Source organism: Neophocaena asiaeorientalis, unplaced genomic scaffold (assembly GCF_003031525.2).
Source record: "Neophocaena asiaeorientalis asiaeorientalis breed wild unplaced genomic scaffold, Neophocaena_asiaeorientalis_V1.1 scaffold315, whole genome shotgun sequence".
Taxonomy (NCBI): Eukaryota; Metazoa; Chordata; class Mammalia; order Artiodactyla; family Phocoenidae; genus Neophocaena; species Neophocaena asiaeorientalis.
In genome coordinates, this window is record NW_020172011.1 from 1239408 (window position 1) to 1258483 (window position 19076).

General features: G+C 39.8%; 3 protein-coding genes across 3 annotated transcripts in view; 2 read left to right on the forward strand and 1 right to left on the reverse strand.

Moving 5' to 3' along the window:
* LOC112403084 (putative olfactory receptor 10J6) overlaps window positions 1–19076 on the forward strand; it is a 130335-nt gene that overhangs the window by 76831 nt on the left and 34428 nt on the right.
* Window positions 2321–3216, reverse strand: LOC112403540 (olfactory receptor 10J5-like). Its single transcript, XM_024751075.1, is given in 2 exon segments — window positions 2321–2709; window positions 2712–3216. Coding segments are annotated over 2 exon segments (894 nt in total).
* On the forward strand, window positions 16518–18665 carry APCS (amyloid P component, serum). Its single transcript, XM_024750352.1, is given in 4 exon segments — window positions 16518–16535; window positions 18013–18081; window positions 18238–18592; window positions 18595–18665. Coding segments are annotated over 4 exon segments (513 nt in total).

Genomic DNA, 19076 nt, shown 5'->3' on the forward strand with positions numbered 1-19076 from the left:
TTCACTCATGCATGAGGTGTGAGGGGGAGGGGCAAGAATGATATTTAAACACTTAGGGAATGGAGGGGACGGGATGGGAGAAGGCCAGAAAACTTTCAACACAGAAGACCACATGTGCCTTCTGATATCTCTCCACCCCCCATTATCCCTCATCCTCCCAGCTGAGAACCACACACACCTTCTATTTCCCCAACTTAATGAAAAATAGCAGTGCCCACATAGGCAAAAGTGGACAGGGTCAAAGAGTGCTTCTCTAAGAGAGTTTAAGGAAATTATGGAAGCAAATGATCTATAAAAGAAGAAAATTGGATTCTGTGGTATATTTCTGCTAGGATTTGAGGGAAGAAATACTTATACCAGAGAAAATTCTTTGAGAATATGATGGAAATGACACATTCATACTTGTGCAAAAAATCTAGTAAATAATTCCATAAAGTTCAAAACCCCTCTAAGCCCTTCCAAACACTACTCCTCAAGGCACTATGAACCTCAGGTTGAGATACCTCTCCTAGAGGGATACCCAGCGATGTTTATCACGAGACTCTGACATCAGCTATGATGTCACCCAACTGTGAGAGCCTGCAACGAGGGACACTGGACAAAGAACCCCAGCCCTGTTGACCTCCTCACATCAGGATCTGTGGAACAGAGAGTAAATTACAGGTCACCTAGAAGATGCAGCAATACTATTTCTGTGGTTCAGAACAAAAAAATAAAACTGGAAAGTAACCTAGAAGATGCAGCAATACTATTTCTGTGGTTCAGAACAAAAAAATAAAACTGGAAAGTAAGGGACAGGAACTACCCTGGGGATGGAATCACAATGGAAGTGTGTGAAAAGACATGTTGCCATATCAGTGTCACTTGGTATCTTCCAGCTCTGTCTCAGAGCAGAGATAAACTAGTAGTAAGATCCACAAAAAATATTCCCACATGGACTTCCCTGGTGGTGCAATGGTTAAGAATCCACCTGTCAAGGCAGGGGACATAGTTTCGAGCCCTGGTCCAAGAAGATCCCACATGCCGCTGAGCAACTAAGCCCACGCGCCACAACTACTGAGCCTGCGCTCTAAGAGCCTGCAAGCCACAACTACTGAGCCTGCATGCTACAGCTATTGAAGCCTGAGCTCTAGATCCTGTGCTCCGCAACAAGAGAAGCCACCACAATGAGAAGCCCATGCACCGAAACAAAGAGTAGCCCCTGTTCACACCAACTAGAGAAAGCCCACGCGCAACAACGAAGACCCAATGCAGCCAAAAATAAATAAATTAAATAAATTTACAAAAAGAAAAGTCTATTAAAAATATATTCCCGGGCTTCCCTGGTGGCGTAGTGGTTGAGAGTCCGCCTGCTGATGTAGGGGAAACGGGTTCGTGCCCCAGTCCAGGAAGATCCCACATGCATTGAGGATATAAAATAACATAGCATGAATATGCTTATTTTGATATAAATTTTATTGGGAGAAGGATAAGTTTGCACTGTTGCTGATAGAAGGGAATTCAATGACATTTGCCTTAGACTCTGCAATCAGAATAGCCAGTATCTAAGACAACTACTTCAATGCCACTGCAGTTACTACATAGAAGTTTTAAATCTGAAAGGCTTCCATAGGTTGAAAAAAGAAGTGTGTTTATAACAAGTACATCTGGATAAAAGTGCAGTTACAGAGAACAGCCACCAATACATTCTCTCTCAGCTTAGCCTCTAGGAATGACAGAAATTTTTACCTTGATTGCAAAGAAGGAAGGGAGACACACAGAAATGAATACTAGCTAAGGAGCTAACATGGCTGGATAATGAAAGAAATGACCCTTTTTGCTGAGGCTGTTCATTCTTCAATCAGCAAGAATTAAGAAAATCGTTTCTGAAATGACTGTCACGGGGTAAATGATTTAACTTCTGAGGATGAAAGCCATCCTCAGGCTGTCTCTGCAGCTTCATTTCCTAAGACCTCTTTCACATCTGTTCCAACTGCCTTTTCTCCACTTCTCCTTACCAGACTAGGTCAAGGATTTGACTGTCTGAGAACAGCCAGGTAAAGTGAGGGCCAAAAGAGGTTTGCAAGCAGAACTCCTCAGGCACAGAAACGAGTAGTCTTAATCTGGCTTGGAATGATTCTTGTATCTGGTAACAAAATTTGACAGAGCAAAAACCTTGCTTTCTGCTTTGCCCTTAGAGCATGAGAAGGAAAAGCATTTCAACTCTTTGACATTATTCTCCACAAACATTGTATTTGATGAACTTGTGAATCATGGCATGTTTGTGAGTAGACACACATTACACTGGACCAAAGTTCTCCTGACAAAACAATTCAACCTGTTAAGAAATGTTTCTGCCCACAGCTCTGCATAGGGCATCCTTGACCTCCTTGTTCCTCAGACTGTAAACAACAGGGTTCAGCAGAGGAGTGATGATGGTGTAGGTCACAGAGAGAAGATCTTTTTCTATTTCATTTTCTGACTTGGGCTTGAGGTAGGCAATTGAGGCACAGCCATAGTGGACCATAACTGCAGTGAGGTGAGAGGCACACGTGGCAAAGGTCTTCTTCCAGCCCTTGGTTGAAGGTAACTTAAGGATGGAAGAGATAATGAGGATATAGGAGGGGAAAAACAGGCCCACAGGAACAAAAATCACATATGAACTTACACCATAATTGATAATCTCATTGATAGTGGTATCAATGCTAAAAAGTTTCATGACTAAATGCCACAGAAGGGCAAATGGAACATGGCCATTATATGGAGAACTGCCATAACCAGAACAGTGCCAAAGGACACACAGACTAACCTAGCACACACTCCTTTGTTCATGAGGACTGTGTACCTCAGGGGCTTGCAGGTGACCACATAGCGGTCATAGCCCATAGATGTGATCAAGAAGCAATTATTAGTGGCCAAGATGACAGAAAAGAACATCTGGGTTGCACAGTCTTACAAGGAGATAGGCTGGTTATGAAAAATAAGACCAGAAAGCACTCGTGGGACGATGACCAATGTGTACACGGTCTCAGAACTAGCCAGCATGCTCAGGAAGAAGTACATGGGTATGTGGTGGTGACGATCAACACAAATGACGGTCACAGTGATGATGTTCCCAGCCAGAGTGAAAATGGAGATGCTAAGGAAAACCACAAAGAGGGTTATCTGGTGCTTTCCAAAGATAGAGAAACCCAGGAAGATGAATTCTGCCACTTCTGTGAAGCTCTTTCTCTGCATTCCACTATATCAGTGCCCTAAAGCAATAAAAGGAAGCAGTCATCGAGGGGAAAATATCCATCAGCAACTGGACTTCACAGCAAGGGACAATGACAGCTGAACTGAGAAAGTGAGTCCAATTCCCCCCTTGTGACCAACAAGCTCACACGTATATCCCTGGCACAGAAAGAAAGATAACTACTTTTGTCTCTTTGGGTCTTATACATGTGAACATGATCACGATGGAGCAAACTTCCCCTGTGCATGAAGACTTCCAAGCAAATGCTCACCACACACACACCATAGTGATGTTAGGAAGGGGAAGAGAACAGCCAGGAAAGAGTCATGCTCTGTGTCCCTATCAGTAATGATATCCACCACTTAAAACAAACTCTAGGAACAAAGGGCTCACTAATAAAGTGCATGTCAAGAAAATGATAAAAGTGAGAGTTTTGAGGGGGATATAGCAGAAGGAAGTAGACTTGAAGATGACGAACTGTGTTAAGCAGTCCCTGGATCTGGTGACAGGGCCACCAAGAACTTTTACACAGTATTTCAGTTGAGTTCTGAATCTAGAAACCTCATTTCAGAGAGAGAATGTGGTCCAAATATGTCACCACACCCTCAAAGAACAACTACAGAACAACTTCTGTTGTGATCACTCTACTGAAAGAGTTCACTCAAGTCCCGCCACAGTAATCATTTTTGCTGACCCCAGTAGTACTTTTAAGAACGAAGTCAGGAAAAGAGTTGGGTAATTGGGAGAACATTGTTTAGTTTCCACTGTGATAGGAAAGGATTAGGACAATTCAAGGTGTGGACAAGGGAATGTAAGTACCAGAGTTGAGAGAGGAGGAGAAAGGAGTCTGCCAGCTACTTGGAGCTGAACTGGCCTACCAATTTTTTTTTAATTGGAGTAAAACTGCTTTACAATGTTGTGTTAGTTTCTGCTGTACAATGAAGTGAATCAGCTATATGCATACCTATATCCCCTCCCTCTTGGACCTCCCTCCCCCCCTTCGATCTAGGTCACCACAGAGCACTGAGCTGAGCTCCCTGTGCTATACAGCAGGTTCCCACTAGCTATCTATTTTTAAAAATCTGGTGAACACAGAATTTGATATAATTACAAGAAACAGAGTGCACTAGTCCCCTCTGTTGAAAAGCAAAAGTACACAACCTGTGTGGACAGCATACATCTGATCCTGTGGTTCTCTACAGTGACCATTCCATTGTTCTCCCTCCTTTCATTTTCAGAATTACTGAAATAGACTTCCTCTCCTACCCCCCATAATTCCCTGAAAGTTGGCTTCATCACGGTCCCTCCCACAAAACTGTTCTCTCAAATGTCAAAGAAGTCTTCACTGCTAAAACTGTCAGACTTTGCTTTTTCCTCTTTCTCTCGTCCTTCTGATTCATTTTACACTTCTGAAAACCCTGCCTCCTGGAAATATTCTCTGACCTTGGTTTCCATGACACCACACTATTTTTTCTCTTTTCTCAGCACTCAGTTCTCTTCCATGAAGCTGCTCATTTCACCTATATTGTAGTTGGAAATGTTGTTCTTTGGTCAATCCTTGGCCCTTGCTACTTTCTCTCCACGCTCTCCTCAATTTTTTCAGTTATAATTTCTAAATTAATTGCTCTCAAATCTCTATTTCCATCAACAGTCTTTTCTCCAAGTCTATGATGTACCTTCTTCTGGACTTCTCTACTTGTGGGTCTTGCTGACATAATAAATTTTATTTTTTCAAAAACTAAACATCTACCCTCTTAGATTTGGAAAAGCCTCTCCATCTCAACTTCTCTGTCTTCCTCGATGACCTCACCCATATTCCAGTCAATCAAGGTCAGCATTTTGGAGTCATATCTACCTCATCATCACAGTCAATGGAATTCTTCCTTAAATAATGTCTACGGTCTATTCCATTTTCTGGATTCACAATGACCCTCATAAGATTAGGATACCAAATCCTCTAGTCAGGATAATAAAACATACGCCCATTCTAAAATGTATATGGAAATGCAAAGAACCAAGAATGCCACAGCAATATCAAAAAAATTTTTAAAGTTAAAGAACTTACACTACTGCAGTTGAAGACTACAGTAATCAAGGCAGCATGGTATTGGTGTAAGGATAGACATACAGATCAATGAAACAAAACACAGTCCAAAAATAATCCACACATATACGATCAATTGATTTTTGATAAAGTTCTAAAGTATCTCAATAATAGTGTTTTCAACAGTTGCTGGAACAACTGGATATCTAGATGGAAAAAAAGTAAACCTCAAACTTTACCTCATGCCATACACAAAATAACAACTCAACATGAATCAAAGACATAAATATAAAAGTTAAAACTAAAAATTCTAGACAAAAATGTGATAAAATCATGACCTTGGAATGAGCAAAGTTCCTAGATACAAAATAAAAAGCATAAACTATAAAAGGACAAAATCACAAATTGAACTTCATCAAAATAAAGCTTCTATTCTTCAATAGACATTGTTAGAAAAATGAAAAGGAAAGCCACAGACTGGGAGAAAATATGCACAATATATATTCTGAATAAAAGTTTAGATATATGTAAAGAATTCTTACAACTCAATACTAAGACGTATTTTTGAAATTGGAAAAATATTTAAACAGACATTTTACATAAGAAGATATACAAATGGTCAATAAGTGCATGAAAGGATACTCAACATCATAACATCATTAGCCACCAGAGTAATGTAAAATAACACCATGAGATACCACTATACACTCACTCAAATGGCTAAAATTTAAAACAAGACCTAATATTGTCAGGGAACTGAAAGAACTGGAACTCTTAAACATTGATGGTGGCCATGTAAAATGGTACAACCAATCTGTAAAACTGTTTGGCATATTTTTAGAAAGGTAAATATATGCTTATCCCATGATTCAATATTTTTTCTAAGTATTCACACAAAAGAAATTAAAACACGTGTCCACACAGAGACCTGTACATGAATGTTCCTAGCAGCTTTATTCCTAAAAGCCAGAAACTGGAAAGAACTCGAATATTTATGGTGTATCTGTGTAACAAAATACTGCTCAGCAATAAAAGGAACAGATTACTAATACAAACAACATGACAGATCTTCTAAAACATTATAATGAATCAAAGAAGTTAGATACAAAAGAGCACATACAGCGTAATTCCATTTATAGGACACTCTAGAAAATATAATTTTATTCTATACTGCAAGGAAACAAACAGTAGCTGCCAGAACTGTTAGGGAATTGACTGCAACAGAACACTAGAGAACTTTTAAGGATGAAGGAAGTGTTCTTGATCATGATGGTAGTTATACAGGTACATAAATTTATCAAAATCCACCAAAATGTATACTTAAATTGGTACATTTTGTTGTTATTTACACTGCATGGTATTTATCATACTGTATAATATTGTATAGTACAATATTATGTAATCTATTACAGCTCATCTAAGTTGATTTTTTAAAAGATTCTCATTTGGCCACAAATAAGATCCTAGGCCTGCAAATCTGTCACTGCTAGATCCACAGTTCCTTAAGGTCTCATTGTGATGTAAGAAACATGGGAATTTTCTAGGACTTGGAAAATCTGGAACCTGATCTGGAAACTGCCAATGTCAAACTGCCAATGTCAAAACATTGGCAGATCTGGAAACTGCCAATGTCAAAACATGAACCACTTAAAATTATTCTTGGTATACCCCTCTGATAGGAAGAAGCTACTCAAGAATTTGTAAAAAGTCAACAAAAACAAAGAAGAAAACAGTGTGAGACAATGAAAGATGAGAGAGACAGAGAGAAATGTATTTGTAGATTCTCCTCTTGGGAAAATAAGAGCACTGAAATGGAGTAACATACGATGAAAAGATAGCATAGCAAATGTTTTAATCATGAAGATTACATTCCAAATAAAAGAAAAGGAGAAAAAAAGTTTGAAGATGCAATAAGAATTGCATTTATAAGGAAAAACACTATTACAGAATTTATTGATACTTACAACGAATCATGTACATTACTTATTTTTTTAACATCTTTATTGGAGTATAATTGCTTTACAATTGTGTTAGTTTCTGCTGTATAACAAAGTGAATCAGCTATACATATACATATCCCCATACCTCCTCCCTCTTGCGTCTCTCTCCCACCCTCCCTATCCCACCCCTCTAGGTGGTAACAAAGCCCCGAGCTGATCTCCCTGCATTACGTAGCTGCTTCCCACTAGCTATCTATTTTACATCCGGTAGTGTATATATGTCAATGCTACTCTCCCACTTCGCCCCAGCTTACCCTTCCCCCTCCCCATGTCCTTAAGTCCATTCTCTACGTGCGTGTTGTTATATCTGTCCTGTCCCTAGGTTCATCAGAAGCTTTTTGTTGTTGTTGTTGTTAGATTCCATATATATGAGTTAGCATATGGTATTTGTTTTTCTCTTTCTTACTTCACTCTGTATGACAGACTCCAGGTCCATCCACTTCACTAAAAATTACTCAATTTCATTTCTTTTTATGGTGAGTAATATTCCATTGTATATAGGCACCACATCTTCTTTATCCATTCATCTGTCAACGGACACTTAGGTTGCTTCCATGTCCTGGCTATTGTAAATAGTGCTGCAATGAACACTGTGGTACATGACTCTTTTTGAATTATGGTTTTCTCAGGGTATATGCCCAGGAGTGGGACTGCTAGGTCAAATGGTAGTCTAATGGTAGTCTAATCTAATTTTAGATTTTAAGGAACCTCCATACTGTTCTCCATAGTGGCTGTATCAATTTACATTCCCACCAACAGTGCAAGAGGGTTCCCTATTCTCCAGCAGTTATTCTTTGTAGATTTTTTGATGATGGCCATTCTGATTGGTGTAAGGCGATATCTCATTGTAGTTTTGATTTGCATTTCTCTAATAATTAGTGATGTTGAGCATCCTTTAATGTGTTTTCTGGCAATCTGTATATCTTTTTGGAGAAATGCCTATTTACATGTTCTGCCCATTTTTGGATTGGGTTGTTTGATTTTTTGATATTGAGCTGCTTCTATGTTTTGGAGATTAATCCATTGTCAGTTGCTTTGTTTGCAAATATTTACTCCCATTCTGAAGGTTGTCTTTTCATCTTGTTTATGGTTTCTTTTGTTGTGCAAACGCTTTTAAGTCTCATTAGGTCCCATTTGTTTATTTTTGTTTTTATTTCTATTTCTCTAGGAGGTGAGTCAAAAAGAATCTTGCTGTGATTTATGTCATAGAGTGTTCTGCCTATGTCTTCCTCTAAGAGTTTTACAGTGTCTGGCCTTACTTTTAGGCCTTTAATCCATTTTGAGTTTATTTTTGTGTATGGTGTTAGGGAGTGTTCTAATCTCATACTTTCACATGTACCTGTCCAGTTTTCCTAGCACCACTTATTGAAGAGGCTGTCTTTTCTCCACTGGATATTCTTGCCTCCTTTATCAAAGATAAGGTGAACATATGTGCATGGGTTTATCTCTGGGCTTTCTATCCTGTTCCATTGATCTATATTTCTGTTTTTGTGTCAGTACCATACTGTCTTGATTACTGTAGCTGTATAGTATAGTCTGAAGTCAGGGAGCCTGATTCCTCCAGCTCTGTTTCTCTTTCTCAAGATTGCTTTGGCTATTCAGGGTCTTTTGTGTTTCCACACAAATTGTGAAATTTTTTGTTCTAGCTCTGTGAAAAATGCCAGTGGTAGATAGGGATTGCATTGAATCTGTAGATTGCTTTGGGTAGTAGAGTCATTTTCACAATGTTGATTCTTCCAATCCAAGAACATGGTATATCTCCCCATCTATTTGTATCATCTTTAATTTCTTTCATCAGTGTCTTATAATTTTCTGCATACAGGTCTTTTGTCTCCTTAGGTAGGTTTATTCCTAGATATTTTATTCTTTTTGTTTCAATGGTAAATGGGAGTGTTTTCTTAATTTCACTTTCAGATTTTTCATCATTAGTGTATAGGCATGCAAGAGATTTCTGTGCATTTTGTATCCTGCTACTTTACCAAATTCATTGATTAGCTCTAGTAGTTTTCTGGTAGCATCTTTAGGATTCTCTATGTATAGTATCATGTCATCTGCAGTGACAGCTTTACTTTTTCTTTTCTGATGTGGACTACTCCTTTTCTTTCTTTTTCTTCTCTGGTTGCTGTGGCTAAAACTTCCAAAACTATGCTGAGTAACAGTGGTGAGAGTGGGCATCCTTGTCTTGTTCCTGATCTTAGTGGAAATGCTTTCAGTTTTTCACCACTGAGAATGATGTTGGCTGCGGGTTTGTCATATATGGCATTTATTTTGTTGAGGTAAGTTCCCTCTGTGCCTACTTTCTGGAGAGTTTTTATTGTAAATGGGTGTTGAATTTTGTCAAAAGCTTTTTCTGTATCTATTGAGATGATCATGTGTTTTTTCTCCTTCAGTTTGTGAATATGGTGTATCACATTGATTGATTTGCATATATTGAAGAATCCCTGCATTCCTGGGATAAACCCCACTTGATCATGGTGTATGATTCTTTTAATATGCTTTTGGATTCTTTTTGCTAATATTTTGTTGAGGATTTTTGCATCTATGTTCATCAGTGATATTGGACTCTAGTTTTCTTTTTTTGTGACATCTTTGTCTTGTTTTGGTATCAGAGTGATGGTGGCCTTGTAGAATGAGTTTGGGAGTGTTACTCCCCCTGCTATATTTTGAAAGAGTTTGAAGTGGATAGGTGTTAGTTCTTCTCTAAATGTTTGATAGAATTCACCTGTGAAGCCATCTGGTCCTGGGTTTTTGTTTGTTGGAAGATTTTTAGTCACAGTTTCAACTTCAGTGCTTGTGATTGGTCTGTTTATATTTTCTATTTTTTCCTGGTTCTGTTTTGGAAGGTTGTGCTTTTGTAAGAATTTGTCCATTTCTTCCAGGTTGTCCATTTTATTGGCATAGAATTGCTTGTAGTAATCTCTCATGATCCTTTGTATTTCTGCAGTGTCACTTGTTACTTCTCCTTTTTCATTTCTAATTCTGTTGATTTGAGTCCTCTTCCTTTTTTTCTTGATGAGTCTGGCTAATGGTTTATCAATTGTGTTTATCTTCTCAAAGAACCAGCTTTTAGTTTTGCTGATCTTTGCTATTGTTTCCTTCATTTCTTTTTCATTTATTTCTGATCTGATCTTTATGATTTCTTTCCTTCTGCTAACTTTAGGGTGTTTTTGTTTTTCTTTCTCTAATTGCTTTAGGTGTAAGGTTAGGTTGTTTGAGATTTTCCTTATTTCTTGAGGTAGGATTGTACTGCTATAAACTTCCCTCTTAGAACTGCTTTTGCTGCATCCCATAGGTTTTGGGTTGTCATGTTTTCATTGTCATTTGTTTCTAGGTATTTTTTTGATTTCCTCTTTGATTTCTTCAGTGATCTTTTGGTTATTTGGTAGCATGTTGTTTAGCCTCCATGTGTTTGCATTTTTTACAGGTTTTTTTTTTTTCCTGTAATTGATATCTAGTCTCATAGCGTTGTGGTAGGAAACAATATTTGATACAATTTCAATTTTCTTAAATTTACCAAGGCTTGATTTGTGACCCAAGGTATGATCTATCCTGGGGTATGTTCCATGAGCACTTGAGAAGTGTATTCTCTTGTTTTTGGATGGAATGTCCTATAAACATCAATTAAGTCCATCTTGTAATGTGTCATTTAAAGCTTGTGCTTCCTTATTTATTTCATTTTGGATGATTTGTCCATTCGTGAAAGTGAGGTGTGAAAGTCCCCTACTATTATTGTGTCACTGTCGATTTCCCCTTTTATGGCTGTTAGCATTTGCCTTATGTATTGAAGTGCTCCTATGTTGGGTGCATACATGTATGTTATTTAAATCTGAGTGAATCTGTTAAGGAAAGGGAAAGAATTTAAAATATGCAACTTGGGCCAATCTCCTGAAACATGATATTACAGGAGAATTACTCCTGCAGAAAATGAACAAACAAAACTCTATTGCCTCTTCTCCAGAGACCTTGAAACAAACTGCAAGATGCCAGGGACTGTTTAAAAATTTGTAAATATTATAGGTATGTGAAGAAGCCAGAGAAAGAAAAACACTTGATCATAGGATGGGAAAGAATCTGCTAGGCTGTGCTCTTTTTAAATTTTTTTCCCAAGACATGAGCCCAATTGGCATATCTTTGTAGTTTCTCACCCCAGCACTCCAGATCCTGGCCCAAAAGATCTGCAAGAGCACAAGGGACTAGAGCTTGCTTAAGTTATAAAGACATGCAGGTATCCCCAGCTCCTTGCAAAACTAATCTGAAAGCATCTACAAAAACAAAAAAAACTGGGACTTCCCTGGTGTCCAGTGGCTAAGGCTCCACTCTCTCAATGTAGGGGGCCAAGGTTTGATCCTTTGTCAGGGAACTAGATCCCACATGCCACAACTAAAGATCCCACAAGCCACAATGAAGATCCCATGTGCTGCAACTAAGACCTGGTACAGCCAAATAAATAAATATTTTAAAAAAACAGGAAATTCCCTGGTTGCAGAGTGGTTAAGAATCTGCCTGCCAATGCAGGGAACATGGGTTCGAGCCCTGGTCCGGGAAGACCCCACATGCCGCAGGGCAACTAATCCTGTGTGCCACAACTACTGAGCCTGTGCTCTAGACCCCACGAGCCACAACTACTGAGTCCACGTGCCACAACTACTGAAGCCCGCATGCCTAGAGCCTGTGCTCCACAACAAGAGAAGCCACTGCAATGAGGAGTCCGCGCACCACAATGAAGAGTAGCCCCCACTCACAGCAGCTGGAGAAAACCCACACACAGCAACGAAGACCTAAAGAGCCAAAAATAAAGAAAGAAAGAATGAAAAATAAATTAAAACAAATAAACAAACCCTCGTGCTTCTTCAGGGATTTATAATCTTATAATCGCTTACTCTCTCTAGATAGGACTGTAGTCTAGAGAAAGAGAGACACATGATGTGCACACTGGCCCTGAAAGCTATGTCCGTAGAAGGAGGAGAAGGAAAACCTATAAACTCAGACATCATGAGAGGAATCTCCAAGGAAAAGCCATGTTGACTAGCCCTGCTCTCCTGGGTCTCTTTTCCTCAAAACTTCCTGAGTGTCTCAAGGGAACCACTATAGTCAGATTCCAGACAGGTGTCAAGGGATCTTACTAAAAAGGGGACTTCTTTATTTTTCCAAGTGGTTGGTGCTTTGTGATCCTGAAACCATCTTCTCAGATGGCTTCTCTATCCCTATCCTGGACTTGAGAAGACAGAGGATTAGCCTCCACAGTGTTTCCAAGAGAGGGCACTTATGTAAATAAATCCAATATTTCCCAAGGACACACGTTTGTTAATAAATTCCATTTTAGCAAGATAGATTTTCTTAGCCTGAGTATTAGTAGTTAGATCCCTTCTGGGAGACTTTCCAACGGGTGTGGCGTATTCCTGGCATCTAGAGTTCCCTAACTTTGCCCCATGCCCACTCCTGTTGACTGATCCAAGTCCCTTTCCCCTGAGAATCCTTTAAGATTCTTCTGAGACTGTAGCAAATTATGTTGTAATGTTTCCATTTGATCTATGCTTATTCCTCTCTTTCCTACATGGAAGTTATAGAATGGTGTAAAGGCTTTAATGTACTTTTCCTTCTTCCTTACCCCTTATGGTAGAAGGCCATTTCGTCAGCCTAGAATTATGCACTCTGATTTAATATAAACACACACACACACACACACACACACACACACACACACACACCAGGATCAGATGCAAGCAGTCATCTCAACTATGGTGTCTGATTCTATTCAGTTAAATGTCCTTAAACCTCCAGAGCATTTCAGTGGAAGTCAGAATAAGGAATTCTTGAGTAGCCCCAAATCCTACTCTACCTTATGTTTCAAATCCAGTAACCTCTTGTTTCAGCCTTTCCCTGAGTTTATAGTGACCTTGATATCTTGCATAACCCTTGACTTTACAAGCTATCTGAAGCACATTCATAAATTCTTTAGTTAGTCCTCAGTTATCTCCAACATCTCTGCTTTCTCCTAGCCTAGGTTTCTCTCAGCTCTGACAGAGGCAATGCCGTTACTGATTCCCCTTCCCCCACACTTTTTTGACATTTTTATTTTAACAAGATTTCGAATTTATAGAAAAGTTGCAAGTATAATATAAGGAACTCCTACATACCCTTTTCCTGGATTCACCAATTGTTTATATTTTGTCCCATTTCCCTCATTTCTAACTAAATTAAGTTGGACACATCATGCCCCTACACTCTTAAATACTTCTGTGAGAGTTTCCTAAGAAGAAGGAAATTCTATTACATGGCACAATAAAACTACAAAAATACTGAGTCAAGAACCACTATCTCACACCTCAACACTTACTGGCAGGAAACAGAAATTAAGACCCAGAATTCAGTTTTGCACATCACAATTCCAATGCTTCCCCTTCTGAAATGGAGAATACCCTATTCCTTCTTTGATTCTTCCTGACCCAGTAATGTTTTCAACCAGGGCCCTGAGAAAGGATAACTTATCCTAGAAAAGAAAGCGCAAGAGGAGAATTAGACACGCCCCCCACCTTACCTCTCCTCCTTCCGCCTGATCAAGAACATTACTTCCCAAAGAAACTGGTCTCTTCAAGTGAATGATCACCCAATACACACGTCCATCTAGAAAAATCTGCAAATGTTCACCCCCATTTTTTCCACGTCCCAAATAATTTCTCTTACTTTCCTTTTTACTGCGACTCATCTGCTTCCCAGGCAAGAATGAATACCACTTTTTCTCTCTAGATCCCTTTTTTTTTCCCTCAAACTTACAGAAAACTTGAAGGTGCAATATAAAGAACTTTTTTTCTTGAACCTTTAAAGTTGTTGACACAGGGCTCATCACCTTCAAATACTGTAGTATTCCCTACAAACAAAGACATTCACCTACATACTACAAAGAAATCATCCCAATCAGGAAAGTAACATTGACTCATCACCATCATCCAATCCTCAGATCTCATTCAGTGTTTTGCCAGGTGTCCCAACCATACAGCCAGCTCAGACTCAAGGTTTGCATTTATTGGCATGCTTTATTAACTTTTAATCCAGGAAAGTTTCTCAGTCATTCCTTGTCTTTCATAACCTGGCTATTTCTAAAGATTACAGGTCAGGTATTTTGTTAAAAGTCCCTAAATTTAGCAGCCACATAGAACAGGGAGATCAGCTCAGTGATCTGTGACCCATCTAGAGGGGTGGGATAGGGAGGGTGGGAGGGAGACGCAAGAGGGAGGAGGTATGGGGATATATGTATATGTATAGGTGATTCACTTTGTTATAAAGCAGAAACTAACACAACATTGTAAAGCAATTATACTGCAATAAAGATGTTAAAAAAAAAGAGAGAGAAAAACAAAAGTCCCTAAAGTTTAGTTTGTCTAATGCCTTCTCATGATTAGACTCAGGTTATGGATCTTTGGCAGGACAGAAGTGATGCTGTGTTCTTTCACTGCACGCTATCAAGAGACACATGGTTCTGAATTATCCCACTTCTAATGGTGTACAGTTGGATTGCTTAAGGTGGTAGAAGTCAAGATTCTCTACTTTGAAGTTACTTTTTCTCTTTTAAATTAATATTTTTCAGGGAGGTAGTTTGAAACTATATAAATATCCTGTTTTTTATCAAACTTAATTATTCATCTATATCATTTTAGTTTCATTGCTTACTGTTTTATTCAATGGGTTATAATTACTTTCAGTTTGTATTGATTATTAAATTATTTCCAGTGGGATCCCCTTCAAGCTGGCTTTGATGTCCTTTTGACAGGTCGACATTATAATTTGATGATTTCCTTCCTTTCTGGCAAAAATAAAATAAAAAGTAGTCTAGGCTCTCTCTTGTACCTTCCCTGCCTCAGACACAGAATTAGCTATTTCCTCAAGCATCCCTGGTTCTTTTTACTGATATACAGTATGTAGAACACAAGATCTGGATCTGCTTCCAGGCACTTGCATTGGAAACAGCTTTGGGGACACACACGTGCACACACACACACACACACACACACTCACACTGAAAACCATGAGCTCACAGCAATACCTCTAATTTCCATCTAACACTACAGGATATATTCAGGTTTTCCACATTTTCGCATTGGCAATTCTTTTCCAACAGTAAGAAATCAGATGCCCATTATCCTTCATATACTTTCTTATTTTCCAATTCCCTTGTGCGAAGCTAACCTCCCTTCCTACCATTGTCCCTCACCTGCACAGATGTTCTCCTCACCCTGCTCCAGCTCCCAGTCCCTGGGCTGGCTCCTGCTGCCTGTAATACAAATGGTCACTCCTCGGCCCTCTACATTTGCACTTGGTCACCAGTGTTCCCCACTAATTCCTTCCTCTGAGTATGAATGTCTTCTTTGCTGGGTCCCATATAATGGATTTAAGTCTAAATCTTTCAGTAAGGAAAGAGTTAAGGAGAGGAAAAGGAAGAACCTTATTTGTTTGGGGTGTTTTTCACAAACTACACTGGTAATTTGTTGATCTACAATGAGAAATTGTAAGTATCAGGCATCTGTTATGTTCTCTGAACTCTGATAAGAATCTTTAATCCATGGGAATAAGCATAGCAAGGTGCTTGACTTAGTATTTTCCCTTCTTTTCTCTTAATTGTCTCTTCACTATTTTTTTTAATTCTACAAATTTGTATTACTGCTTGTTTAGTTCAAGAAATATCTAATGAGTCCCTAACATACACGAGGCAAAGTGCTAGATGATGGGTGGGATCCAGAGACAAGAAGGATAAAATAGAACCTTTTGTAAGGTTTTCTAAGGATGTTCAGATTAATATACAAATAACTGTGAGACAATATTGTAATACCAGAAAATGTCATAATAATGATTTTTCAAGAACTTATTCTGTAAAAAGCACTGTGTGCATTTACTACCCACTAAAACCCCACAAAGGAGGGCAGTTATATTACTGTCCTCACATGAGGAGCTGCAGGGTCAAAAGTTTGAATGCCTGCTTAAGTTTCCAAATTTAGAAAATAAGTGAGCTGGATTTGGAATCCAAATTTGTCCAAAATCTTTGCCCTTCATCACTATGGCATTCAGAAGATGGAAACATCCCATCTTATCAGATCAGGAGAGACTTCAGGAAGCAAATGGCATATAAGGTAGGCTTTTAAGAACTGGGGTTTTAAGAAACAGATATGCCTGAAAGCTACTTCGGTTACAGAGAAGAGAATGAATCAAAGGATTTAAAGGAGAGACTCAGGGCATGTATCCACAAGTAGAAGAGGTTGAGTGCGCAATGGGATTTGTGGAAGAAGTAAGACAAGACCAGTAGATTGGGAAAGAACTGTGAATGGTTCTAGACCCCAGGATAATGAGCCTGCATTTCATTCAAGATGCAAAAGGTAACCTAAGCCCAACTCCAACTCTAAACCTCACCAAGGCTGTCAGAGGAATGACAATGTGGAGGACTGCTTCCAGGAAGTGGCAATTAGGGTCTGGCCAGCTCAGAGGATTCGAACAGAAGGAAAAAAGGCTTCTGGAAGGTGGTTACTAAGTAAGGGCAATCAGTCCCAGAGGTTGGGAGGCAAGATGAAGTAAAGAGGATGAAGTGCTGACCAAAACAAAAGGGGAGTGGGCAGGAGGAAAATAACCAAAATAAGATGTAGAGCAGTTTAATGGGATTAAAAGTGGAATAGATGGAATAATGTCTGTGTTTAAGGAATTTCAGTTTGAAATATGGAGAGGAGAGCAAGGTTAAGTTATTGTAACTCCAATACATGATGGTTCAACTACAAAAGAGATGGAGGTCACTAGATGTAGCCCATCAAAAAAGTCACTCTCTTATCTGCAAAACCTAAGTACTGCATGGCACACAAGAGATGTTCACAAAAATTGTGTGTAGTGAGTGCACACCTGAATGGAAGGCAGTATTGCCACAGATAGACATTGAACCTCACCTTGAGAGGCTGGAGGCAGAAGAAAACAAAACTCTCAGATTCTGACATCTCTGAGGATAGTGAATGAGGGTCTGGGAGGGAAAGGGTCATGAGAAAGGGGAAAGGAAAAGGGACAGATGAAAGATGAGTCAGAACAATTCTTCAGAAACCAGAGGCAGTGTCCTCCATTGCTCCGAATCTCTGTAGCAAAGTGCTGGCATATCATATTGATTTAGTAGGGGAGGAGTGGATTCAGTGTCTACAGCAGAAACCAGAATCCCAGAATGTCCCACAAACAGACTACTTCACAGAACAAAAAGAAGGAAAGGTCCTGCACCCACAGCCCATGAGAGGCCCAAGTTCAGGGAGACACCCCCCCCATGTGGCTCAGGAGCTCCCAGCAGAGCACACAGCCATCAGCAGAGGGGCCCCTGGAGGTAGAATCAAGCCCTCCTGATGTGGCCGGCATGGCCCCTCATCTCATCTGTAACACTGCAGCTCCACACTACTCTCCTCCCAGCACCAGAATCTGGGTCAGAGTGGGGTGGAGCTCTGGCAGTGCCTTGTATCTAATAAGTAACTCCCACTGATTTTCCAGCCCTTCCTTCCCCACCAGTAGCTCTGACTGTTGGCACCAGGGGGCAGGCCCGGAAAATCACTCACACATTATTTGTGCTCTCCATCCCCCATCCTCACCCAGAGGTGCAGATAAACCCTGAATAGCCTGAGGTCTAAGAATGAGAATCTCTACATGGGTGAGTCAGAAGCTCTGTAGATAACCAACCACTATGCTGTGTGCTACATTTATTCTGGTCACCACTGCTTCTCTAACAGCCCCAGGCCAAGGATATGTAGCCACTGCTATGGGTCTCTGTTCTCACCAATCTCCCAGAAGCCTTTGCTCAGACAGGTTGGAAGGTCAGAGTATATGAATCTGTGCGGTAGGGAAGGTGGGAGGGACCATGGGAAGGAAAGACTAGAGATTGCTGAATACAAGACTAAATTTATGATTTCTCCTGTTGACATTTTAGTTGAAGATTGCTGTATTTCCTTCTTTCTCTCACACACATGAATAGGAAGGTGTTTATTTTTCCTAAATGGCCTAGTAACACTCATGTGAGCTTGATCACACAGCTGGAAAAACCTCTGGAGAACTTCACTGTGTGCCTTTGTGCTTGCCCTGACCTCTCTCCATGCCTCTAGACTCTTCTACAGATGCAGGCCAAGAATAATGAGATGATCATTTTTAAACCTAGTATCAGAGAGTACCATGTTATCATTGGGGGTGACAAGATTTCCTCCAAGGTCTATAAAGGGTTCCTTGCCCTGGTGCACATCTGTGCCAGTAGGGAATCCTCCTCTGTTGTTGCCGAACTCTGAGTCAACAGGTTGCTTTAAGTGATAAAGGGACTGAGACAGGATTACTCTGTGGGGGCTTACCCCATATTGTCCTGGGGCAGAAGCAGCATTCCTGTAGAGGTGGGCTGATCAGAGCCAGTCCTCTGTGAGAGGGATTGGGGATTTGTATCTGTCCATCTCCAGAAAAGACTTGTTTGTGTATGAAGGTATCTACATTAGACCTGTATCTGCCCAGACAGGTGGGCCCTGAACTGTAGGATGCAGGATCATGTGCTCACAAGCTCCAGAAGTCAAGTTGAAGTTCTGCTCCAACAGGACAAAGATAGTGGGAAGAAAAATTACCCACAGGAAAGACTACCTCTGAAGACAATTATACTTATGCCCTATGCTATTGCTGTTTTCTTTGAATTTCCCGTCTACTGAGCCGCTTAATTTACAAGAAAAGTACAATGACTCCTAGCATTTATTCAATATTTTTCATGGCCCAAAACACCTCCCATTTAAGGCTCATGTTTTTGAGTTGTGCTGTTATTCAGAAAATAAGGAACAACAAGGATATG